Source organism: Melozone crissalis, unplaced genomic scaffold, assembly GCF_028551555.1.
Source record: "Melozone crissalis strain CALT ecotype California unplaced genomic scaffold, PUWL_Pcris_2 ptg000005l_1, whole genome shotgun sequence".
Classification (NCBI taxonomy): Eukaryota; Metazoa; Chordata; class Aves; order Passeriformes; family Passerellidae; genus Melozone; species Melozone crissalis.
Window position 1 is genome coordinate 34,074,561 of NW_026535783.1, and position 27,924 is coordinate 34,102,484.

At 35.3% G+C, this 27,924-nt stretch overlaps 1 protein-coding gene across 1 annotated transcript in view; it reads left to right on the plus strand.

The window, feature by feature from the left end:
- The window catches only part of CNTNAP4 (contactin associated protein family member 4), a 201,252-nt gene that overhangs the window by 124,584 nt on the left and 48,744 nt on the right, over nt 1-27,924 (plus strand). Inside the window, exons 4-10 of the mRNA XM_054284187.1 lie at nt 1,940-2,087; nt 8,228-8,431; nt 8,606-8,790; nt 10,481-10,624; nt 13,017-13,278; nt 19,968-20,114; nt 25,416-25,587. Of these exons, the coding sequence (XP_054140162.1) occupies nt 1,940-2,087; nt 8,228-8,431; nt 8,606-8,790; nt 10,481-10,624; nt 13,017-13,278; nt 19,968-20,114; nt 25,416-25,587 (1,262 nt within the window). The remainder of the gene's footprint in view (nt 1-1,939; nt 2,088-8,227; nt 8,432-8,605; nt 8,791-10,480; nt 10,625-13,016; nt 13,279-19,967; nt 20,115-25,415; nt 25,588-27,924) is intronic.

Consider the following 27,924-nt stretch of genomic DNA (forward strand, 5'->3'; position numbering starts at 1 on the left):
TGTTTTAGATTCTTTCTATTCTATTCTTAGCTGTAGCTAGCATCTGCAAAACTTCTCTTTTTTTTCTTATTAGTATAGTAATAATGTATTATATATTATATATCAATAAATCCAGCCTTCTGATCAAGAAACAAGATTCTTGTCTCTCTCTCACCATGGCGGCCCACTCAGGCGCTGTAATAAAAGCCTTGTAAAATTACAGAAAAAAATACTGTTTTCTAAACTAGTCATTCTGAATGGTGTTAAAGAAGTAGTCTGAAGTTTTTTTAGGTTATTGTTGAAGCCAAAACCCAAATTTTGAATTAAAAAAACTACTGTCTAATTATACCCTACAGCAAAAATATCAAGTCGCATAAGTTTGTTTTCAAAACTCAAATTAATTTTTATGAGGTGGCTGCTCTCCAAAAGCAATTTTGCAAAAATTTTAATCCTAACTGAACACTTCATTTGCTCGCAGTACTTAAACTTCTGGGGCCTGTTTCTGGTTCAGTCAACAAACTAATTGGCACTTTCATGGGCAGTTATATTTGTTACTGCAAATAGGATTTGAAGGGACAAGAGATCTGGAAGGGTCTCACCCTCCAAATAGTAGATTTCCTGTAATTTTTGTTATATTTCCACCTTTAGGTACTGTTTTAATGGAATTAAAAAGCATAAAGCTAAAAATGGATATTCAAAGTCACTAACTCTCATTGCTCATTGCTAGCCTGATAGGTTAGCTTAAATAAGCCAATTCACTAACTGTTTTGATTTTCATTTTGATTGGTTGGTTTGGTTTTGGGTCTTTTTATATAATTTCCTTTTTTTCCCCCATTTAAAGTTTAGTGATTAAAATTTACTGAAATTTTACTACTACAGGAGAGAGAAGGTGCAACGATCTATGTATAGAAAGATAAATAATGAATGCAGTGAAGCACATTTTTGTTTCTACAACTTATGGAAAGAGAAGCTGCATACCTAAAGATGTTGGTTGCTATGTACTTCTCCAGCTGCAACATCTGTGGCTTATAGCTATGGCAACAGCACTGTTCATACAGCCAGAAAGGTATAATCTTTTAAATATGGCTCATCTAAATATTTCAGAGAGCCATCAGATATTTGGATTCAAAATGTCTGAACAAATTCTTCATGCTTCACATACCATAAACAGGTAATGACAAAAAACTACCACACAACCCAGAGAAATCAGAAAATATTCTCCAGTTTTTAGAATGCTATGGCTTATTATTACAGATTTTTAAAAATTTCTTCTTTAAATTTATATGTATTTCTGGGTTTTTTAATGTAAGAAAATGGGAAAGTAGTTTTATCAGTTAAATACTGCAAATAAAGTTTGTTTTTTTTTTCTTTCACCTTGTTAAAAAAACTGAAATAAAGATTCTTCTTTTTTAACAGGACACTGAAACACATCCTTTTTACAATTTGGATTCTTTAGTTGGAAATAAGTTTTTTATTACCATGATCTGCCAATATGAGACCACTTTAAAAACAGCATGCTATGGAATTTAAAACATAGGCTTGCAATTAAATCCATTTAGCCTTTCAGTGGAAGGAGTTTGTAGACATCACTCAGTTTTCTTATGCTAAAGTGTTCGATAGAGCCATGCACTGAAATGTGAGGATATTCCATGTGTTTTTTGACAGGAATGTTTGGGTTAGCAGGGTTCGTTCACTGAAATTTTAGAAGCTGTTAAATACTTTGCTGCATGGAGCATCAGCCCTAAATACACAGATGAGTTAACACTTTATCCAAAGGAATCATCAATATTGAGTCGTCCTGATGTTCCTGTAAAATTCACTGACAATTGCATTTTATTCCTGTGCTTGACTGTTTGCCAGATGAAATGGAAGTAAAATATATAAAATTAAAAGATCAGTGATACTTCCATATATTTCTGTATTCAATGTGGATGTAGCTGATTTCTATTTCATTTTCTAGGCGTTTTCTGGAAACACGAATGCAGACAGTGTCGTGTACTATAAGCTTCATCATTCTATTAAAGCAAGATTCCTCCGTTTTGTGCCTTTGGATTGGAATCCAAATGGCAGGATTGGAATGCGCATTGAAGTGTACGGATGCACATATAGTAAGTTTGTTTCTGTGTCAGCTAAATGAAATTAATCTTCATCAATGTCTTTGGCTGCCTAAATTGCATTTGAAAGTAGATTTCCAAGGCTGAATTTAATCTCAAATAAAACTGAATTAATAAGTTTATGTGCATACTACATTATTTCTACATAAGCTGTCAATATGTGATGCTTATTTTCCTGTACTTTTTGTATTGGAATGAATGGTATGGACAAAATCCAATTCCTGATTTTATGCAAACTGTTCCTTTTTTTTTGTCATAGTTGTAAAATACTTGCTATCTATCTGAAGGCCAAATTATTCTAAATGTTTAGTTTTAAATCTATATGGTCTAGATCCCGCGAGAGTAAGAGTACAACTAGATAGATCCACAAATAAAAAATTGAAGGACACTTCCGTGTTTTTTATGTATTTATATTTTATATATTTTATGTATTTAGAATAGCTTTCGTGCCCTCAATAACTGACATAAGCCTTTGAAAGTAGATTGTGTAAGTGTCATGGTTTTATTGGTTGGCTGGACAGTGTAAATGTTCCTGACATCTTCCTTTTGCAGTTTTTCATCCATGGATTTTTTTTAAAAATTCCTCTATGTAAGTTTTTTACTGCTTTTTATTCTTCACATCTTTTCTCCATGATGGAAACAGAATTTATTTTAGCAACCTCTTGAACTGCTTTTTGTGCATACTTTTATCTTTTGTTCTTTTTTTTGTTTCAGGGTTCTTTTTCAACTTCCTTATTTAAGTTATATTTTGTACGGTTGATTTCTTTTGGATGGTCTCCATATAACTGTTTTCTATTGCCATGCATTTTTATCTGACTATGTGCATATCAGGAAAACATTTCTCGGGCCTTTCTGCCTTAAACTTGAATTTTTAAAATTGGTAAAAGGTAATGAACTAAGGATATAGAAAATTTAAACCTAGATGCAGGAGATTAGGTCACCTCAGAAATCAGGTAAATCTCCTCATCCCAGAAAACAAACATCTCATACCAAAGAAAGAGACTGAAAGGCTCACACAAAATTCCTCAGTGACAGCTGCCTTGAGACTGGGAACATGACTTATGATTCTTAGAACAATCTGAGAAAATGGCCTTGAAAATTGAGTAACTGAGAAATACGATCATGATTCAACTTATCCTCAACTCTTTTAAGTTCCAGAACAACCAAAGTTTAAAAATGGAGGGTAGACAAATGAATTTATCATTCAAAGCTAAAATCTCATCTAAATCTTCTATTTGAGACCTGATTTCTGAGATACATGATGGCAGAATAGTCTTTCTTCTCTTTAAGCTTCACTTTAAAATTCCTTGATAGTCATCAACTTTGCTTCTTCACAGTCCTTCACCTTTTGCATGTGTGATAACATTTAAGTCCTTACTCAGTTTTGCTGTCAAACATTTTCAAACTGAAGAGCTCTCTTTTGACCATGCCTAAAAGTCAGATTTTATTTATCTATATTCACTATCATAATTTTCTCTTGCAAGATCCATATTATGGCTCTCTTTTGTGTCATGCTTGTTGCCCACCACTGGAAAACTCTGTGAGTCTAAAGGACAAATAAAGAAAAGTGTCCATGCAACTGAAAAAAGAAAACATTTAGAATAAGCAGCTATGAAATAAAGTATTTTTGTGTAGCCATTAGCTATTTTTGAGGAAGATTACATTTTTTTCCATGTTATGTACGTGGCACAGAATGTATCCTATAGACAGCTTAAAGAAGTAAATAAACTATAGTTATCTTCTAAGATTAGGATGAATTTAAAATGAATATCTACTTGATCCATTATTCACTGTAATACAGTATGTGAAGAACATGATGTCATCAAAAATATGTAATTTTTTAAAAGTTTGTTAAGATTTTATTTGAATTAATGATAATGGGTGTTCTAGAAATGCTTTTTTTCCTATCTATAAATGCTATCATTCCAAATGAATTGCAGTCTTCTTATCATCTATGTATTTTTTTTAACATCTACTGATTACCAAGTGCCTTTACTAGGTAAATTCAGTGGTTGCCATTGAAGACAAACCAGGTGAATATAGATTTACAGTTTTAAAAATTATTTTAAAATGTAAATGCTTAATTCTTTCTCTCCAGTCTTTTTCTCCATTTATCAGGCACAATGAGGACATGCAGTTATGGTTACAGTAATTATGCCTGGCTCTTTTTGAATGACTGTACTTTTCGAAGTGGGACCAGGAAAAAAAAAAAACAGAAATGCCAATAATATCTACTTTAGCTTTGATTCACGTGTTTTACATGTCCCATTTTCTCATCCTTTTCTTCAGGGAACTCTCACTGCATATTAGATTTTAAGAGTAAACAACTCTCTTTTCATTTACTGTCAAGTATGTGAACTGTGTTCTGTATTCAAGTGCAAATGCACTAATTTCATTCTTCAGTCTTACCTGTTAGAAATTACACAACTAAAACTAAACTGGTGAGAATACAGTGTGTAGATCTCTCTACACCATAAAGTGATGTGAAAAATGTATGTCCCTATGTTCTAAAAAAGTCATTACTGTCTTAATGAAGTCGTACTTACAGGGAAAATTTTGACACCACTTCAAATTTGCTGTCTTCCAGTCAAATGCCTGCTCTGAATAACTTTGCCTAGTATTCTCAGAAATAGTGTTTAGCCTTTAATTATAGGCTCAGTGAGGCTTGGTAATACTCATTGTATTTTCCTGTAGGATGTAGCAGATTATTATGGGGGGTTTTGGGGCTTTTTTGGGGTTTTTTTTGTTTGTTCTATTTTTTGTTTTGTTTTGGTTTTTTTATGTGCAACTTGTTTTTTACTTTTTACACTGTCACATTTTAGATGTTTGTAAAGTGTGCATGCAGACAAGCCCTTCAATTTTTGTCTCAGCATTTATTGAGTAGAAAGGCCAAATAAGGGCAGTCAGTTATGGACTTAGATGAAATATTTAAAGAGTTCCCTTTTTTTTTTTTTTTTTTTTTTGCTTTGAGTTCTTCTCCCTGCTCATTCTGATGTCTCTGCAATGTTTCTTAGTTTTTTTTACTCATGTTCTATAGTCATTTAAAGAAAGAAAAGGGCAGAGGGAGGCAGACGGGCAGGCAGGAAGGAAGGCAGGAAGGAAAAAGAAAGAAAGGGAAGAAAGAAAAGAAAGAGAGAAAGGAAAAAGGGAGGAAGGGAAGTTCTGGGAAGTTCAGGGAAGGGAAGGGAAGTTCAGGGAAGGGAAGTTCAGGGAAGGGAAGGGAAGTTCAGGGAAGGGAAGTTCAGGGAAGGGAAGTTCAGGGAAGGGAAGGGGGAAGAAAGAGAGAGAAAGAAAGAAAGGAAGGAAGGAAGTGGCAGAAGGAAGTGGCAGAAGGAAGTGGCGGAAGGAAGTGGCGGAAGGAAGTGGCGGAAGGAAGGAAGTGGCGGAAGGAAGGAAGTGGCGGAAGGAAGGAAGGAAGTGGCGGAAGGAAGTGGTGGAAGGAAGTGGCGGAAGGCAGTGGCGGAAGGAAGTGGCGGAAGGAAGGAAGGAAGGAAGGAAGGAAGGAAGGAAGGAAGGCAGTGGCGGAAGGAAGGAAGGAAGGAAGGAAGGAAGGAAGGAAGGAAGGAAGGAAGGAAGGGAGGGAGGGAGGGTGGGTTTGTTTTCTACCTCGAGGTGTTAAACCTGCCTTCATGTGAACTGATAAAACATCTGCTTGTGCCATGACTGCGCTGCAAATACTCTGTACTGAACTTCAGCCCAAAATCTGCCTGAAGCCTCTGCCTGATAGTTCTTTCTATTTAGTGTGTACAAAAGAGAACAGTGAATCTCTACTGACATTTCCTGTGTTGTTCCTGAAATGCCAAATTGTGACAATTAAGCCATGTAAAACACAGTTAAGGTTAAGCTATGTCTTGACACTAAAAAAGAGGGATATTAGGAATGTGTTTAGCTTAGAGTTTCCCCTCTTCATTCCAGTACTCTCTTATTTCATCCTCTAAAAACTGGTAGTCTAAAAATAGAAATCAAAGAAACAAAAAGGTGGGGATTTTTTTGCTATGGTGGACAGAAAGATAGGTTTAAATCTGAAAATGACAAATATATAAAGTAGTAGAATATAGGTAACTGGAAAATAAATATATAATGCACATTAAAAATTGTCTGTTATGTATGTTATGATACCTAACAAAAAGCACTGCAGATACTGATCAAACCCTTTTGTTGTCTTTCTATCATTTCTAGTTGTACTGAGGCTTTTTCATCATTTCCTACCTGACTGAAATGCTTTAAGTCAGCATTACAGTTACATCAGTCAAAGAAAGGACTTCATATTCTCTTCATAACTGGAATAATGCCAGTTGGTTTGCATTGGTTTAAGTTGTTTTTTTTTTTTCTTTATAGAACATTAGCATTGATTTCAATTGATATAAAGATTAAAAAAATTTTCAAAGACATTTCAACTAAAACTTTTGCTCAGGATCACTAGGATTTTTGGTCCTATGGTGTGTGAGGCCTCCAGAATTTCCAGTTTCTCACAGGCATTTTGTGATTTCCAAAGATATTTTCACAGTGCACTAAGGATTTATATCACATTAATTTAGGAAGACACTGCCAATTGTGGAAACAAAAGATGAGTGTTCATAAAACAACTCCACCTGTTTTACTTTTCTTATTTACAACAGTCGAGAAAACCATATAGAGGATTTTGAAGTCCAGTAAGTTGCAAGTAGTTGGTAAATAAGAGAGGAAAATCGTATGATAATCTGGATATGTGCCCACATTCTATTTCTCCTTATAACCCTGCAGGACACCCAAGCTGTCTTTCTCACCCCTCTAAATATTTTGCTAAGGGTAATTCATGGATTGTGAAGACAAGACCTGTGACAAGAATTTTGGTTGCCATCTGCAACAATTTTTCAATCTTCATTAATTCATGGGATGAGGGCAGGGGCAAAATTTAATTTTCTTTATTTTCCAAATTTTGACAAAGCAGATATTGCTTCTTAGGAACCACTGCTGCAGAATAGTATAAGGGATTTTGGAAAGCCATATTAATGTTCTTTATACTCTGTCCCAATAAAAAGAATATGTTCCCAATCCTACAGTTATTATTGCCTACTAAGTAGATGGTTTGATAGATGTATATAAATGTAAAAGTGGTCTTATTGAAGTCTTTATTGAAGCTATTCTACATCACATTCCTTATTTTAATTCAATATTTATTAACATTTTTGCTGTCCACATTCATTCAGTGACAAAATGAAGTAAAATCTAAGGTTCATGTTTAGGTAGAACATCATATTTATTCATTGTACATTTGATAAATTAGTTCTTCATTATCAAGATATGAAGAAAATCAAGAAACTATATTTAAAAATATAACTGCATTCACTTCACAAGAGCTTTGTGAAAATGGAATATAAATTAGCAACCTAAAGTACAAGAGGTAATTTGAATTCATTCCATTTCCATGCTGAAGATATGGAGAAATATTTATCATGAAATTATTTAAGTTAGTAAATAGATAATTGGGTTTCCCTTGACTTGCAAGAAGTCAACCAGTCAGTTGAAAAACAACTTCATATTTTATTGCATATCCTTACATCTTCATTCACTTAAAAAATGTATTTTTCAAGGGTAATTACTTTTTTCTTCATTACATATGAACTGTGAATACTCTATGAGCTTTTTATAGTGTTATCAGTTCCTTGGTGTGTGTCTTGTTCAATCTGTGGTGATTTTGATGGATATTCTTTTATACTATTGAGATAAAATCAGTTAGCCCTATTTCCTTCCTTTCCCAAAGGTCAACAGCAGCCTTGGCTTTTTTTTGTTTTGATTTTATTCATTGGAATGAATTGCATATAAATTAATAACGATTTTCAGCCTAAGAGTACAAGTAAAAGCAGAAATGGTCAAAGTACTTTATAGCTCCAAGAAAAGGAACACCAGCATATGAGAACATTATTAGAGTTGAACAGATGCCAGATCTCTTCTCACATGGTTTTATTATCTAGTTATACCATCATCATTAAAACACAACAGTCTTAATATAGGGGGAAAAAATAAAGTACAATTTACTGTGCGGAAGTGATCTAGACATGTTAGTGATGGAACTTCATACCATATTGAAGTAGCATGCAACTGTTTCTTTTAGACATAGCATTATACATTATCTTTCATTTCTTTACTTCTAGGGTCTGAGGTGGTTGGCTTTGATGGGAAAAGTTGTCTAATTTACACATTAAATAAAAAACTCATTAATACACTGAAAGATGTGATTTCTCTGAAGTTTAAGACAATGCAAAGTGATGGAATTCTCCTCCACAGAGAAGGACAAAATGGAGACCACATCACCATGGAATTAACTAAAGGGAAGCTGTCCCTACTCATTAATTTAGGTAACAGCTATAGTCTCATAAAGTCTAATATAGTTACTAGGCATTATTTGACTAAAATTTCTCTTAAACTGTTAAGTGGATTTTAATGTATGAAGTATGATAAACTAGCAGTATATTTTTGAATAATTTTATTTTTTCAATGAAATTAATAGTTTTTATTTTTCTTCTTTCAAGGTGATACTAAAACTTATCCTTCTAATGCCCAAATTAATATTACGCTGGGCAGCCTTTTGGATGATCAACACTGGCATTCTGTTCTCATTGAGCATTTTAACAATCAAGTAAACTTTACAGTGGATAAACACACTCATCATTTTCATGCAAAAGGAGAATTCAGTTATTTGGACCTTGATTATGAGGTGTGAAAATTACCTTTCCTTTATTACATTTATTACCTCTGTTATGCAAATGCACTGAAACAGGCAAAGGAAACAGAACTTAAAGAAGTTTGTAGTCCTTAAGACCTTGGGGATTCTCTATCTGTTAAGGGAATTAATCAAAAAAAAGAGATGTTCTTGGAGTACAAATCTTCCACTAGACTCAACTTAGTATTTTCAAAAGACCATCTTTTTCATCTCAGAATTCATTATTTTAATACCTTTGTTTTAATAGAGCTGCAAGTATGATAAACAATATTGTAAACATAATGAATGACACTCAACTAAGTGCTATGATTTAATGAATATTAATGTTATGAATGTAAAACTTGATTAAAATTGCAATGTCAGCATAAAAACTTTTGTAGAAATATTTCTATCAAGACTTAAATCTCTGTTAGATCTGAAAATTATCCTGTGAAAAAAATCTTTCTTGCACAAATAGTAAATAAATGAACAGGAGTAGATAAAATGTGCTGTGAAATTTTCCTGCCTGTGGTAAAAAATACCACTATTTCACAGTTGTAATGTGATGACTGGCTGCTTTTATGTTTGCCCTATATTGTTTGTTGGATAAGACAATGAGTGATAGAGCAGAATGTCAGGAACCCGCAGACTTTATTGTACTCATTCCAATTTTTAAGCATTTTAGAGTGAGATGTCATGCTGTTCTGTGTCTGCATTATTCTATTTCAAAAAATATCTGCTCAGAATTTCTGAATGTAAATCATAATGTCAAAGTTTGGAGGATCATACTAATTTAAAAAAACCAAAAGCTAGAGGAAAAATAACTGGTTGGCAATTTGTTTTAAAAATTTTAAAAATTTAAAGGTTAATAGTTTAGACTGTCCTTTTTTTACAATGTTGTCTAGAATAGCTTTGAAATATGTGAGCTCAAATGTTCACTTATCCTGGAATCCTGTTGCTGGTGGTGTAAAAGAGTTAAAACATATACTAGAGAAGAACTAAGGTCACGATTGTGGCAGTGCTTTTCTAAAATAATTTACTGCTTTCTAGCAGCTTTTGCCTTGGGGCAGGGATGTATTTAGACAGAATGATATTCTTGAATCTAGTAGCTCTCAATGGGTTTTTATTTTTGTTAAATCTTCCAATCTCTTTCTGAAATAAGTAATTTTACAGCACTATACAAAGGAATTGCACAGCCTAAGCATTTTGAAAGGGAAAATGTGCCTCCTTTAGTTTGTTTCAAATCTGTCCTAGAATAATGTAATTTGATATACTCTTCTTTACTGCTGTAGTAGTTATGGCGTGCACAGAGTGGAGAAGTTAGGGTCAAGTTGCTAAAGAAATTGTTGCTAATTGTATTCTCCCTTTTTACACTGTTTTGCATAGTCTCCTTGTACTTGGCCTTGTCCTTCTTCTTGGTTTCACAGCTGTAATGGACCCTGAAAACTGATTGAAGACCCAGATACATCAGAAGAAGAAAAAAAAAGCTAAAATGTCAGAATGATTTGCTACATACATTGGACTTGATATAGCCTATTTTTTTGTTAGCCTATTTTATTCTTTAACATGTAGATGTGATACAGTGAAATACTCAAGTAACAGATTCATTATAGGCCAGTCTTTGACTTCTACTCTTACAGTATAGTCAACTTCTTTCCTTAGAAAATTACTTAATAGTATTATTGATTTCTCTTCTCTTTCTAAGCTCAGCTTTGGAGGGATCCCAGTGCCTGGAAAATCAGGGACATTATCACGCAGGAACTTTCATGGGTGTTTTGAAAATATTTATTATAATGGAGTGAACATTATTGACCTGGCCAGAAGGCATAAATCTCAGATCTACATTGTGGTAAGAGATTTATAGTTAAGAAAGAATAAAAAAGAGACAAAAGGATCACAACCATTTTCAAATCCAACCTGTTAGCACATGTTTCTGGTAAAATCTATGTTAGGTAATGAAAGAAAAATAAAGTAATTACCAAGTTGGGCTACTTTTCATTTTATGCTGAGTAGACTCCTCCTGTTAGAAAAGGCAGGATGCATTTTATTCTTGAGATCTTTAGCTGATATTTAGCTATGTCTGATACCACAATTGTTGTGTGCTTTCTAACTGGGTGACAAAAGTCAATGAGTAACAAGATGCATCAGAAAAGAAACCATCAAATCTTTGGCTTTGTAGGAGAGTAATAAGAATATGTGTCTGACTAATAAGAACACCAGCAGTACATTTTTTAAGTTCTTTATTACTGAGGACACTGGTTCACTTTGTCCAGAGAGTTAAAATTTTGATAGATCAGTTCTGTTTTTCAGTTTATACTGATCTGTTTCTGAAAACCTTTAGTTTAGGTTGGTGGGTTTAATGTATTCATTGTGACATGGCCAGAAGTCATATTATCCAAATTCCTACCTTTTAGAGAAGGTAACAAATGTGTTCTGTGTTACAAAAGGCTTTCTAGAAATTTTACTGAGTCCTTCGCTGTTGGTTTTGTTTTTTTTTTTTCCTAGTACAACAAGGGTCATCTCTGTAACTTGTGTTTATTTAGCAGAAGGAAATGCAGAGGTGTCATGGAAATCAGCTCAGAATAATTAAAAATGTATTAAATGCTTTCATGATCCAAATATTTTAACTTGGATTTCTGTTCAAAATACGAAGAATCAAATTTGGTCTCTGTCATAGAAGAAGTGAGTGAGAGGCATATCTTCCCATGTATAATTCAGTTGAAATATTCCAAAATTATGTCAGCTTGTACTGCTGCATAGTATTCTTTCCATGATGCTTATGAATATTGGGGAATGGGCAGTTATAGTAGGCTCTGTGTGGACTAGTGGAAGGGGATCTATGAAATTATCTGTAATAGGAAGTTTCATTACTTTCATGTCAAATATTTTAAATTGTTGTGCACTACTTTCAAAACTATTTAGGAGATATTTCATGATCTAAATAATATAAAAAGAATCTCTGTTACCACAGAATCCCTGTTAAATGGGCACTTTACTGGGGGAATCTGCAAATGGCCAGCTTTTAGCATTTAACAAGGCTTTTATAATCTACTGAGTATCTTTTCACTATGTGTCAGTTTAGCTGACTATTCATTTCTGTACGGCTGAGTTCATAAGATAAAGCTTTTACTTATTTATCTATTTTCCTTGAAGAAAATGAAAACCCATAAACTCTAATACTTTGCCACACCAGGGACTTGTGAATATTTTTCTTAAATTGATTTTAAAGCTGCTTAATGTGTGGTCAAAGTTTTATGTATGCTCAAAAGTTTAAAACCTCTTAGTGTTGAACAGAAATTAGGTGCACTTTAAATTCCAAAAACATTAATCTTTAGTAATCCTTTTTCCAGAACAAATTAATTATAGTTCAAATGGTGTCAGCAAGTCATTAGATCAGAGTGTACAGTGTACTACTATCAAGCACCATAAAGTGTTAACTAATTCTGACACCTGATGCAAAAAATTCATTATTCCCTTTCTAGATTTCTTATCTGCATTACTCAGTACAAGTATAGATGCAGGTTACTCTCAGAGTTTTTCAATGAATTCAGCCACAAGTTTACCTAAGAAACAGTTATTTCAGAAGAAGGTAAGCACAAAGCAAACGCGAGGTGCATAAATCCAACTTATCATCTAGTCCATATAAACCTGCTTGAAAACACATTCCCTCCTAAATTAAGAAGTATGTGTTGTACATTTGTAAGTAGCAAAAGTTTATATGTGAAATTTTTCTATTTGTGAAAACAAATACTGGAGTTGGTGCACATATCCAATTGCATTAATTTGGAATATTTTTTTCTTAAATTTAACACCATCTTAAACAATCAGTGCCAGCTCAACGTTCTTCTCTGCATCCAAGCATTTAGACCCATGGAGGTGTTTACATGCAGTCAGTGGCATGGTATTTATTTGTCACTGAAGAATTTGTAAAGTTCCTAATGCTCACTGAGGCTGAGCCAAGCTAGGAACAAAGCAGATCTTTCTAACTCCTGAAGTAGCATTAAATCAGCCTCATAATTTAGGATCTTACACCATTCCCTCAAAGGTCCTAGCTGCTCTGTGCAGGCAGATGAGTCTACTCTGATGAGACAACATTAACATTTCTCAAACGGATGATGTTCATGTTTAATTTTTAGACTAATACATCCAAGTACTATGTACCATGTTTTGAAACTCTGAAGTTTCCATGGAGATATTCTCATGACTCTTCCTAATGCCATATTTGTTTTATTTATTTCTAGGGCAATATGTCCTTCTCATGTTTAGAGCCACAGGTGGTTCCTGTGACATTTCTGAGCTCCAGCAGTTTCCTGGCACTGCGAGGCACATCAGGGCAAGATGAAGTATTTGTCAGTTTTCAGTTTCGCACTTGGAACAAGGAAGGACTTCTGCTATCCAGTAAACTGCACCAGTCTTCAGGTTGTTTCCTCTTATATCTGAGTGATGGGAGAGTCAAAATCAATCTTCATAAAACAGGAAGAGTACTGAGTGACATCGCTGCAGGTAACAGAAATGAAGAAAAAAATTACAAGGCTCCAATGCATAAAAGAAAAAAAATTAAAAGTTATTTATTTGCTTTCTTGACTTATTTTTATGATTAGTTTTTGTGTGGCTGTGCTTTACTTGTGGGAATTTTACACCCGATTATTTCTAAATGCGTTTTTTTCTCACAAACATACCTATTCTTTTTTTCCCCATGAGTGAGCAGAAATTACTTGCAGTAATATAGACTGGAAAATTGAGTCCTTAGCTTAACATGCATACAGTATGTACAGGTCATGTGTATGACCTGGCAAATCTAAGCAGCTTTTTCAGTTGTGAAGTGTAAGAAATTTAGTCTCTTATTCTGTCAAGCTAAGTCATTAAGATGTTTCTCACCATTTGTCTGTGCTTTCAAAAGGTATCAAATAACAATTTTTTATAAAGTTTTACATTGCTATAAATATAATGTCTATTATTTTTTAGAGTCCTCAATTGCCGAGATATCCATTAATCTGGGACAGTGGATGCCCAATACCAGATTGTATTTCAGAATACCAGGGCAAGTTGGAGTCTATGATTTTAAAAAAAAGGGAACTTGAGGAAAATGAATACCTGGGAGCTAAAAGGTCACTTTTGTAGTTAAACACTGAATCAAGACTAGATCATCTACTTTTGGTAGTGCACTGCTAGGCATCCCTCAGGGTAAAACCGATTTTCAGAAAGCTAGTGCCTAGTCTAGTCTTCTGATGAGTAATTTCACCCTTGGCAAACAAATATGTCAAGACAAAAGGATGAAGCTACTATAGTGAATACACAGTCATGTTAGAGAGCATTCAGTTGGGATTCTTAGCAGATTCCAGCTTTAACTTTCTCTCTGCCTGGCAGGAATGGGAGTAAGTCTTTCACAAAGAGTGTCCTCAGTTTTTCTGAGCACTGTTGGCAGTTGATGTGGGATCAGCAAGACTGTTGGCCCAGTCAGGAATCTCTGTCTTTAAGGAAATATGATAGCAGGACAGAAAAATGTCATCTCCACCTTCAGAGGCTTCTTATAAAATGCTGCTATCCAGTAACGTCCCCATGTAATAATATCATCACCTTCACCTAGCAGCTTGTCATCAGTATTGTACTATTCTCTGGCATTCCATAGATTACAGCTACCTTAGAGCTTCTCATTACTTATGCAAACAAATTTAATTTTGCCCTTTACTTGTAGATGGATTATATGATGTGATATGATATGATGAGACCTAAGACGGGAAAAAAGACAGTAGAGAATAGGTGGATACAAGGGATTACAAGGAATTTATGATATAAGGAAATTGAGGCTGGGGTTGGAGTCGTTTCTGTATGGGCAAAGACGACCAGAGTCCACTAGTTGGAGCAATATATTGTAGAAGCAATCGTGAATTTGGATGCAGAAAACACATTTATGATATCCAGAACATCACTTGATCTTTGATTCATTCTGATCCATACACAAGCCTGTATTTTTCGTTTTATATTCACAAAGAAGAATATTATCAGTGTAAAAGAAGCCAGGTTAGTTCCAGTTAGGTAACAAAGACCAAGTGAGAAAGCCTCAAACTAGTTATAATCAGTATAAAGACAAAATAAGAATCAACTGTCTAAATTTTTCTCAAAACTTATTAGGCAGTATAATGCAAAGGGAGCAAAGCAGAACGAAGCAGGACAGAGAAACAGCCACAGGATTTGAACATGAGGTCTCCTTAATCTTTGTTCCATGCCCGTTTCTTTGATTGATTCCTTACTTTAAATTCTCTTAATAAATGAAAATTCCTTCCCTTTCTTGAGGAGCAAGGGAAGGGAAGGGAAGGTTCCGGGAAGGGAAGGGAAGGTTCCGGGAAGGTTCCGGGAAGGGAAGGTTCCAGGAAGGTTCCAGGAAGGTTCCGAGAAGGGAAGGTTCCAGGAAGGTTCCGGGAAGGGAAGGGAAAAGAAGGGAAGGGAAGGGAAGGTTCGGGAAGGGAAGGTTCCGGGAAGGGAAGTTCAGGGAAGGGAAGTTCAGGGAAGTTCAGGGAAGTTCAGGGAAGGGAAGGGAAGGGAAGGGAAGGGAAGGTTCCGGGAAGGGAAGGGAAGGGAAGGGAAGGGAAGGGAAGGGAAGGGAAGGGAAGGGAAGGGAAGGGAAGGGAAGGGAAGGGAAGGGAAGGGAAGTTCAGGGAAGGGAAGGGAAGGTTCCGGGAAGGTTCCGGGAAGGGAAGGTTCCGGGAAGGGAAGGTTCCGGGAAGGGAAGGGAAGGTTCCGGGAAGGTTCCGGGAAGGTTCCGGGAAGGGAAGGTTCCGGGAAGGGAAGGGAAGGTTCCGGGAAGGTTCCGGGAAGGGAAGGTTCCGGGAAGGGAAGGGAAGGGAAGGGAAGGGAAGGGAAGGGAAGGGAAGGGAAGGGAAGGGAAGGGAAGGGAAGGGAAGGTTCCGGGAAGGGAAGGGAAGGGAAGGGAAGGGAAGGGAAGGGAAGGGAAGGGAAGGGAAGGGAAGGGAGAAAGAAGCTGTGAAGTTCATTATGTTTCTACAGGTGTATAATGATTACGAGTAAAATTTTGAATCGTTGATTATTTTAACTCAGGAAAAGACTATAAGCCTGTAATGACCACAGATAATGTTGAAATTTGCATAAATACTTTGATCCTGTTCCTGTGGGTGATAATAGGTATGGCCCTGGTATTTTTTTTTTCTAAAATAACTAATGCACAAAGAGTACCACTTTAATGACAAGAGATTTCCCTAGGGTTACCATTTGAAAATGTCAATTTCTTAGTAAGAATGTCAGTAGTATATAGTTAGCAGTGATGAATTTGGTTTTTAGGAGCTATTTCAATTGCTGTTCAATTGTGTGATGTATGTTAAAGAAACTGTTGCCATGCACTGTCATTTTAACAGACTGGCTGATGTTGGTGGCACAGCAGTAGGTAGACTTGCACGTGGGGCAGTTTATTCAATTTCAAAGCTGCAATACAATACATAAAATATTAGTGTTAACATCCCAAAATAAATCGTGACATTCTATGCTGAAACAGAATTTAATGTTCTCATGCTGGGTTAAGCTTCCCATTCATAAAGTCTAAAAGGAAGAATTGTGTTTGTCTTTTTGAAGGCAAAAGCTACAGCAAAATCACCTTATCCTCTTCTGAGAGGAAATTTATCTAACAAAACCATATGGGAAACTTTTCCTTGAGTTTTTTAAGTGTTTGGTGTAGCAATCATTGAAGCAATATAAGTCTGCATTTGGAGGTTGAGTAATTAAATTATGGGTGGTTGGACAGAAGATTTCCTCCCCCACAGGCAGGGACTTATGACCTTACACACACACACACACACACACACACACACACACATACACATATAATATTTGATAATTAAATCTGAGCATATTTCTGTGTGCACAAGTCTTAAATTAATTATCCCGTGTTTTTTAAGAATTTCTTTAACCATATCAAACCGAGGAGAATGGCATATCATTTCCTAACTAATTAAGTTGTAGTAAGTTCTATCTTTCTTTTGCAGAATGACTGCTTAATGTCTTTAATTTGTAGCCTCTTTTGCAAGTGGTACATCAAATATTCACAAAGAAATAACATAGGTTTAAAAAAAGAACCAGAAATCAAAACAAAGTTAACTTGTTTTGAATTATGAGACCAAATTGAATTACAATATTTGTAAAAGTTGGACCCTATTACTCAATTTGTTCTGTGACCCTCTATTTCTATGAAGATTTTCATTTCCATGCAGCTTTTAGTTAAGTGATGTTAATAATAATGGAATTTCATTGTTATACTTCAGACTAATCTATAAATTACTTCCTCTAAACTTTTTTTTTGTTTCTCACTGATCTCCTAATAATTTATATACACTGCATTTTATACATGTGTTCCTGAGGTTGGGTATCCTTGTTCTGCAAGACATCCCATAGACCCAATTTTAATACTTAGATTTAAAGTGCTAGAACTAATGAGAATAAATGGGCATCTTGTTTAATAGCTACGTTATTATGTACTGAAAAAATGAATTGCTTTGTTTTTCCTGTTTGTTTGTGGTTAAGCATTTTTCTAACTCATAGTAGAGCAGCAGACAATATAAGTTTCAGATGGAATGTAGATGTTGGTAGTCCACTGGCCTCTTCCACTTAGACGTTTTACCACTCAGTGGCTCCACACAAGCAAATATGAATTTAGTCAAAGTTCTCAATTCAAGGGCTAAAATGAACAGTTTTCTTCAGAGTGTCTTGTGCTCCCACAATGGCATTCCTTAGTTCTCAGACTTAATAAAAGGGATTTCTAGGAAGCCTTAACTTCAGCTGTATGAACATTGGTGAATATCTCTAACCATGCCAACCATTAAGAAGGGGAGATAAAATACCCATTCCAAAATTATATAGTAGGTCAGCAAGGTGAATTACAATCAACAAACCAAACAGTGTAAAATTCATATTATTAATTTTCCAGTAACCAAAATTTCTGGTGGTCTGAAATACCATTCTTTATATGTTAGGACAGTCTCTTACCTATCTTCAATGTCAAATATTACAAGATTTGGAATATGGTTTATCCACCAGAACAAGAGGCTACTGAAGGAGGATACACAACTAAGAATTGAAAGCATTTATCCTTCTAACAATTAAAATAAAGCGGCAGAGTTTATTGCTAAATTTAATATTTTCAGTAATGGCACGGGTAGTGAGATCAAGTGTATCCTCAGCAAGTTTGCTGATGGCACAAACCTGAGTGGTGCAGTTGATTCGCTCAAAGGAAGGAATGCAACCCTTGGTAGATTTGAAGATGGAGGATGCTTGATAGACTTGAAGAATGGACCCATGTGAAGCTCATGAAGCTCAACAAAGCCAAATGAGAGTTCCTGCACCTGGGTTTGAGTGTCCCCCAGTATCAGTATAGGCTGGGGGAGGAAGGGTTTAAGGGTGAACTTGCCAAGAACTTGGAGGTGCTGGTAGATGAGACCCCCACCTCAAGAACTCCTTCAAGCTCTAGGGTCCCCAGCACAAGAAAATCATGGTCCTGCTAGAAGGAGACTGGAGGAGGGCCATGAAAATTATCAGAGGGCTGGAGCACATCTCCATGAAGACAGGCTGAGAGAGTCAGTATTGTTCAGTCTGGAAAATAAAAATTAGGGAGACCTTATTGTGACCTTTTCATACTTAAGATCTATAATGGAGATTTTTATTCTTTTTTCCTCCAAGGATCTGTAGTGGCAGAACAAGAGGTGACAATGTTAAAGTGAAACAGGTTATATTTACATGTTCCACTCCTGGAAATGATCAAGGTTATGTTGTATGGGGGTTTTGGCAATGTGATCCAGTAAAAAAAGTCCCTGCAAAGAGGGGCATAGATTGAACTGGTTTTTAAAGGCCACTTGCAGCCCAAAATGTTATCTGATTCTAAGATTTTTTAATTTCTAAAGGACGAGATAAAGTATTAAAGAGTTGTGACTGAGGAAAATTTCAATCACTTGAAGTACTCATGACAGGCTGGGGCTAAAGCAAAATGTTTAGGATTTCTTGTTACGTGTTCCTTAATAAATACACTTATTAAAGTAAAGAAAAAAGGTATATAGGACTAATATTATCTTAAATATATCGGAGATATTATCTAGATGATAGTTCATCTAAGTTTGCAATGTCCTTCTAGGGTTTATCTCTTCATTTTATTATGATCTTGTATTTAGATTATGGTAATCAACAATCTATGGATCCTAATTATGCTATAATTTAGCTATTTGAACCTTCTCATCTTTCTCTTTTTATTTCTTTTCTTTCTGTTTGAATGAATCTCTTAACTCATGGACTGCTACTGCAACATATGCAGCCTGTTCTAGAGAGGACTACATAAATACATGAAGTTTCAAGAGGGAAATCACAGATCACAAATCATAGACACTCTGCAGTCAGAAAATGCTTTGCCTAATTTAGAGGTTGCATTCTTTATTCTTTACCAAAAGAAGTACCTCTGCTCTGAGGAATTCTCAAGAGCAGGATTGACTTTAGGCACTAGTTAAAGATAATAACATGGTTACATGCTACCCTGAGTAGAATCTATTTATGTGTACATAAGTGCTTTCCAGAATCGAGGCTATAGGTTTATTGCTTTGTGGCACCTTACACCTACACAGCCAGGAGTAATGTAAGTTTGTGGTCATGGCTTAACTCTCAGAATATTTTCCCACACATGTCCAATAAAAGAATCAGCTGAAAGCAAAATTGTCTTGTGACATTGACATGATTATTACTGAAGCTTTTAGCGTCTGCAGTATTTTACTATTTTGCCATAGTTGTAATATAATGACCACTTTGTAACAGTGTAATAAAAATATGTATTATGTGTAAAACACTGTATCCACCATCACAATGACATTTTAATGATAGCCTCCTTGGATTGGAAGGATGCTCTTCACAGTCGTTACATTAAATTAATATATTACAGATAATTCGGCTACAACAATAGTACTATAACACTAAGACTTATTCAGTGAAGTAGCTTTATTTTTTATCTACCAAATGTGAAGCAAGGTTCTGTCTTCACAAAAGATGCTTATGCTTATTAAGTTCTTTTTCATTTTACTATCACTTGGAGATTTTATGTGGGCTATGGTTGCTCTCTCTTGGTTCTTTCTCCTTTCAATTCTAAAACATTTAGATAGTATAATAATAGGTGAAAGTTCATACTAAATTTTGGGGTTTTATTTTTCTTTCAGGTGCTGGATTAAATAACGGCCAGTGGCATTCTGTATCCCTCTCTGTCAAAAGGAATCGGATCAGTGTAAGAGTGGACAATGATGTGACCTCATCTGCTCATGCCTTCACACCTCTGCAGATTTATTCAGATGTTTTCTACTTTGGAGGTGAAATATCGTTGTTTGTTTATCAAAGCAATATCCAACAGTTACACATCAATTTTTCCTGACATATCTAATCAAATGAAAATAGTTATTTGGCTTGCTTCAAGTCTTCTTTGCCTAGCTTGGTTCAGGCACTGTTCTGATATTTTCAGTTTTCATTAAATTTTACCATATTGGGTAGAATAAATCACTACCTTAAATTTTTGGTCACTTTTTAGATAACTTGTATTGTGTTCTGATAATTGAATATAGTCTGGCTGGCAATTAAACAGACACACAAAGGTTTCTCTTTCTGCAGACTTCTTGTTTTGCCAAATGAATATTTTAGAGAGTCTTCCACTGGAATGACTTCAAGTTTTCACCTTAAGTAAATGCTTATCTTGTAAATACCCTCTTTGTACATAGACTTTGTAGTTTGTTTTGTTTTTTTTTTAACGCAGTGCTATAACTTTTCTACATTTGATAAATATAATTTGTGCCTAAAAACTTGTATGTACATATGTCTTCATTTTTCTAGGAATATCAACAGTCATCTGTCATCAAGGGATTATGTAATTAATGACATCTATTGTTTTTGATAGAGTGGACCAGATTGTTCCATTATTCATATAATTCTTTTGGGAATGGGCTGCATAGTAGCAATGATAAACATTACCTGAGTTCATTGGTTGTTTGCCTAATGCTTCCTCTCTTTTAAACATTAATGGTTAAATTGTGAAATTTATTAATTATTAAATTATAATTATCAAATTTCTGTGAAAACTGACAAGGTTATCTACAAAACCCTAAATAAGTTTGGACCCAGTCATTGTACACAGATCACTTCCCTTGAAACAACGGCTTTTAAATAAATTTTATGTTCACAGATTTGCACTTAGTACAGTAACTGCTACATGAGCATTCGCATGAATTTTCACGTCTGGCATCTGCCATGTAATACTAAAAATACCCCTTGACTTGGCTAGTAGTCAGCAAAAGCAGAGAAAGATGCAAAATATTACTCTTGAGTAACCCTTCTATGTTCGTTCAGGTTCCCAGATCTCTGATGAGGTGATTTTCACCATTGCAGGGTTGATGGCACCAATGAACAGTTCATAAGGGATGTGGGGATCTACAAAAAGAAGCATATTCAATTAAGTTGTAGAAAGACACTTCTATTCATGTTTTGCAGTGTGGAGAGGACAAATTAATTCCATACTGGAAGTAGCAACTGCATATCCGTCCCTCACATTCTCTGATCTCAGCCTTATCACTGAAATCTGCAGCTCATGCATCTCATATAAAGTTAGGGAATTGTAGAAGTGGTTTTCTGAGTTTAGAAAATTCTTATTAAATTTTATGTTATATGCCACTGTCAAAATCCAGACAATGCGTTTTTACTTTCTTTCCAAGTTTATATGAATATTTACCATGTTTGTGCTGTTTGTTAAAATATGAGTATCAGTCTTTCAGGGGAGATGTCCTGGGGACATGGTGATTTGTTTACTTGTTTTAATGAATACAAATTATGCAGGAAATGTGTGTGTTTAACTAGGAAAACATGTAATAAACATGAAAATATCTTAGTGTTATGTCAGCCCTATTTCTAGTCATGCCGTCATCAAAGATCTCTAAAACTCTCTCAGTTCTTGTAATAAAAACTCACCACAACTAGAAGAGAAAATGAGATAATTGAATTTTGCAATAAGTAAATAATATAAATTTAATGATTAAAGGATTTTATCTTTAATGTTCAGTCAACAATTGTAAGGAAACACAATTTAATTAATGTTAATGATATTTGTCTCTTCTCTTACACAAGACAATTTTTGAAAAAGAGACACCAAGAAAAATATCTGACACACTATTTTGCAAGATAGCTATACCAAAAATTTGTAAACTTTTCCTCCTTTCTCTGGCCTTTATTTATTTGTTTGATTGTTTATCTACTATTTATTTATTTCAGCTCTACTGGAAGTATTTCATTCTCCAATGAGCATCATATTTTTCACCAGAAATGACAGAATTTATGTTACCGTTCAACTGTAGAGTGCTGTAAGGCATGTGGTTAAACTTGTAATTCATTTGTTTGGTACTGAAAACTTCCTGTGCTCTTATTTTTACTTTTGCAAGTTTGCATATTTGTTGTTCTTAAAGCAACACACCAAGTAGATGAAAAACATTTGCCTTTAGAAACATGATAACAACTTTGAACAGTTTGGCTCCTGAGCATATTTATGAACACTCCAAGTCTATCAACTTGTAAAATTTCAGTTTTAATACTTTTTCTAATCTAAATTTCTCAAAAATATATCTATACTATTTATGTTTTTGCACACTTATTTGAATATATTTAGTAGTTTCCACTATCATTTTGCTTTCCTGTATCATAAGCCTCTTCAATGTCTTTACTGGACTTCAGAAGTACTCATTAGCTCTGTGGAACAGAAAAGTGTCTTAAAACTCATTGCTTTCTATTTCCTAGAATAAGAAGGTCTTCAAATGCTGTGAACCAGAATGCAGTATTGTTTGACTAAGATCAAGGGATGACCCTTGTTCATCATTGCAGAAACAACATTACCCTGTGGAAGAAAGTCAAATAAAGCATTGCAGTGTAGTGTTTACCACTGGGAAAAAGTGCTCAATGTACATGTTTTAAATAAAATCAGGATTAAAGCAATTTATTTATTTTTACAAATGTTTACTTATTTGGCAATCAGTGAACAAGGCATTTCACGACCAGTAAGACGATGGATAAACCACAGTATTAAATTCTTACAGAGTGTGTACATCCAGATGGTATGTAGTCTAAGCCTCAGTTCTAAGCAAGTCTTAGATCAAGATGTACTGGGATATGACCACTCAAGCCATTTACATCTGCGAAGATGGAAATCTTAAAACTTCTTGGGGCAAATTGTTCTGATATGGACCACTGTCAACATAAAAACACTTGTTGCTTGTGTCTTATGCCTTATGATACAAATTTGCAGGTTTGTAGTTTTGTCCTTTGCCTCTTGTCCCATCACCATGTACTCCTGGAAGTAGTCCTGTTCTATATTCTCTGTGCCATCTTATTTTCTCTTCTTAAGACTGAGCAGACCCAGATCTCTCAGCCTCTCCTTATAAGTGCATTCAGCTTGCAGCCATCTTGGAGGCCTCCCCTGGCCTCACTCTGGGACACTGATGTCCTTCCTCCCCTGTACTGGGGAGCCCAGAGCTACAGCACTCTCGATACGGCCTCACAAGTGCCATGTAGCAGGAAGAACCACTTCCCAAGACTTGCTGACTATGCTCTTGGTAATACATACCAGAATGGCATTGGCCTTCTGTGCTGCAAGAGCACTTCCCCAGATCATATTCCACTTGATGGTCACTAGGATTTCAGGCTTCTCTCTGGACAGTTATCCTCCAATTTGGATTGTTGCGTGGACTTGCTTCATGTCAGATTAAAAATCTTGATCTTGTTCTTAATGGATTTCATGGCAATCCTGTCCAGGTCCCTTTGAGTTTCAGCCCTGTTCTCCAACATTTTGTCCCTGCCTCTGGTTTGGTATCAGTTACATGCTTGCTGAAAGCACATGCTGCCTCATCATCCAGGTCATTAATCAAGACATTGTAGATGTCACTACTGATCTCTAAAGAATCTTCTGCTCCCTGATCATCAGCTGGACTTCGCAGCATCAACTGCCTGCTTATCCCTCCCACCCATATATATTGTGAATCTGGTGATAGGGACACTATAGAAAGCTGTCAAGTTTTTGCTAAAGTCATGATATGCAATGCTCAGTGCTCTCCCTTTGTCTATACTGTTCATCACTTCAGCAAAGAAAATAAAGACCTCAGTCAGGCATAATTTAACCTTGAAGCTAAAGTTAGCCAGTTAACTTCCTGTCCTTTGCATGTTTAGAAATGGCTTTAAGAGGTTTTGCTCTGTGAATTTACCAGGCACCGCAATAAGACTAACAGCCCTCTAGTTTTTTGAGGATGGGTGGAACTTTTCTTGTTCAGCATATTGCCGAGACCCTTTGAGGACTAAAATGTTAATGGATTCACAATGACAATGGCAATTGTTCAAATGGCATTGACCAGCTCCTGCAGCATCCTCAGGTACACCTTGTTCCTTTGCTGTGTTCCTTTACCACGGATACTCCATTCTTTTTTTCATGCTCTGCTAGGTTATGGGAATCCTAAGGATCAGTTTCACTTCTTCCTTTCCAGTAAAAGGAAACAATTCTTCTCTAGACCCTTGCCATTAAGTCCCCTGCCCCATGAGATATATGGATAACATCCATAATCTCATTAGCCTTCCTTTTCTTACTGTTGAACCTCCTAAATTTTTTTTTTGTTGTATTTCAACATCTTTGGCAAGTTTTATCCCCTCTTGGTTTCCTAAGTGCATTCCTAGACACACAGGTTATGTCTTTGCATTCCCCTATATGTTGCATGTCCCTGCTACCACATTTTGTGTCCTTTCTTTTTGTGTTTGCACTCACTCAGGAACTCACTCAGGAATGTTTATGTTTGCAGGCCTTATGCCACACTTGATTAACTATTTTGATACTGCTATGGACTTCTCTTTTGCTCTGAAGACCTTTTTTGTTGAAATCTATCCAGCCCTTTTGGTCTCCAAGGCAATTTTTAATGGTATCCTCAAAACAGATCCTGAACAGAAAAATTTTGGCTCTTCTGAGGTCAAGGGTTATAATTCTGGAGTTTATTTCTTTCTCTCTTCTCTGTGGCTCATAAACTCCACAGCTTCACCTTCATGTTTGCTGCAACCAAGCCTGTCCTTGACCTTTACATTTTCAATCATCTCTTCCTTGTCCATGAGTGGCAGGTTCAGTGGCAGGAGCATCTCTCCTATTTGAGTCATTGATGGTCTGCAACAAGAAGATTCAGTACTTCACAAAATATTCTTAACAGCTGACACAGTAAAGTGACTTTAATTAGTAACTGGTTTGGGGTTTTTTTTCTGATTTCACTTCAATTGTGACTTAAAACTTGTTCAAATCATGTGACTGTGTTGTAACCTAACATTCTGTTCATATCTTGATTCTACTCATTGCTTTGGAGCTTTTGTTTCAGTTATCCTTTAACGAAATTTTTAGTGATATTTTGCATATGCTTTCAAAACAGTAAGACCGCAGAGAAGTATTTCTTTTCAGTCATACAACCATGGATTAATCAGAAGAGCTTCTGGCTAAAGTCCCCCAGTCACAAAGTTTAAAATGTGTAGAGGTTATAAAAGTTCAATTTACTTTTGGAGTATATAAAGTTTTTCAATAAAATATTTCTTTTCAGTGCCAGTTTTTATTCTTTTTTCAGGCTGTCCTAGCAGTGGAAACATTTCTGAATGTAATACCTCATTTGGTGGTTTTCAAGGATGCATGCGACATATTTCCATTGGTAACAAAGCAGTGGATATCATCTCTATTCAGCAAAACGGTTTTGGCAATTTCAGTGATCTTCGGATAGATTTATGTGGCATTACAGACAGGTGAGGAAATAATGTTTACTCATTCATTTATTTATGCCTGTGTTTTGTTTCTAATAGTGATTTGATGACAAAGAACAGAGCACTGTTACAAAATAACATGCTGTTTCTTTTGTAAGAATTTAGAAATCCTGAATAAATGCAGAATATGTAGCATATAGCAAATAGACTTCCTTTTACTGCAAATAAAATTAAATTTGAATAAAATTATTTTATGTTTCTGACAAATTTAAGTATTTTGCTTTCTTCTCAAATGAGCTGCAGACACAAATCCCCTACTGCAACCTGTAGTCCCATTCACCTTTTAATATACTATGTTTTTTACAAGTTTGCTGTTTCCTATCTTCTACCTCTCCAGAAACACAGTAGATAATATCCATCACAGTGAGTGAACAATTGTCTTTTAGACCACGGTCAGAACTAATCTCATAACCTGCAATTAGCATCTATCTGAAAGAATGGCTAGTTGAAGTGTCCCTCCCCAGAGGAAAGTCCGTCCCCAGAGAGGGATACATTCCCAGTAATAGAAATGCTTGAAGGACATTGCTGGACTTCAGTGTAGTGAAAGCAGAGCGGGTTGCAGAACAACACAAGCTGCCGAGAAGGGAGCGAGTGAGCAAACAAACAGTGAAAGAAGGAGAAGTTTTATTCTGTAGACTCCAGAGAATGCAGTCACAGACAGATACGCTGTCCTTAATCCCAAAGTGTTTTTCTTGGACGCCACTGAAAGGCTGTACTGAAAGGACACAGCAGACAGAGGAGAAATGATGTACTTTTGAATAATTCTCCCTCACTTTCTATGTTTCTAGTCCTCATAAGGTGTCTTTTAGTTTCAAAAACTCTGTTGAATTATAAGACTTTTCAAAAGTTGTATCTATTTCGGAAAACAGTGTGGGCAGAGATCTGCTTTAAGACAATAGCCAGTTTCAGGATCAGTTACACAGCCTTACTTCTGTGACCTGCAATCCCTTACTAGAGATAACATGGTGTACAGATATCCGTGTTCTTATTTTGGAAACAGTCACTACTCCTTGTAGATGAAAGATGGAAAAAATACTAGCTATTTACCTAACTCTTCTTAAAAGTTTAAGGAGAAAAAAGTCCAACATGAAGATAAAATTTCTCAAGATCAGTGATACAAAAGGAAAATAAAATCTTTATGGGAGATTCTTGGTTGGTTGGTTTTGTTTTCTCTAATATTTTCAGATCTTAATTTATGTCTCTTCTTCTATCTTGACCATTGTACCTTTCTTGCATTGGCTCTCAACCTAAGCAAACATTTAGTTTTCAGTTCCCATCATGCTAAGCATATGTCTTTCTGATTTATCAAAATAGAAGTTTAATCTACTCATTTTTATATTTCATTACCCTCATTGTATTTTTTTTTTTAAATAGACTACTTTTAAAAATCCTGTCTGGTCTTGTGCTGTCTTGCTTCTGGGACTATTTCTTTCCTATTGCTTTGCACAGTCTCATTTAATTCAATATCTGCTGCTCGTAGTTTGGAACAAACTTCATGTTTCTCTTTATCAAATTAATTCTACATCTCACCATAAATCCCAGGTGGTAAAGCACATATATTTGGCAAAATTAAAACTGCTTACATGTTTTAAACAATATTTACTGGGTACCTTGTATGATCCTGCGCACCATATTGTTTGAGAAAAAATGCTTTATTCCTACCATGATTTATAAATGTCTTTGAATGCCCCAAGCTAATGAGCATTTTGTGTTCCCAGTAGTAAATATCTCCCTAAAGGTGAGCGCAAACAAATCCCTTCTTTGTCTTGGAGTCTTTATGTGAGTCTTTACATCTTCAGTTCCAAATCATGAATCATGGCCCAAATTCTGGAGTTATTGACAGCTTTTTGTAATAGAAGTGATTGACACCTAAATGGAGTCCTTTTGTATTCATTTTACATATTTGAAGTGCATGAAAACAAATAGTATTTACTCTTTGCATAGCAAACTGGATTTATATGCAATAGTAAATAAACTGAAAACAATTCTAGTTAATCCGTTCTTTACCTCACATATACACATTTAGTATATGAAGAGTGTTTTTTATGAGATTTACAGTCTTCATGGAGAGATGTTTAGTTAATAATTAATTTTTCTGAATATAAATTATTAACTTTTTTTATTCACTTTATACAAACAAATGCTGTACTGTTATCCTATTTTCAGTTTTCTCAGTTTGATAAACTTTCTCATTCCTTATCCTGCTCTTCAGTTGTTATGACTGTTTGCAGTCATCAGTCTTTCCATGATCCCTCATTTAGCCATTTTATTACATGACATCCTTATATTCTATTGCTCATACATCTCTTATGTGTGCAA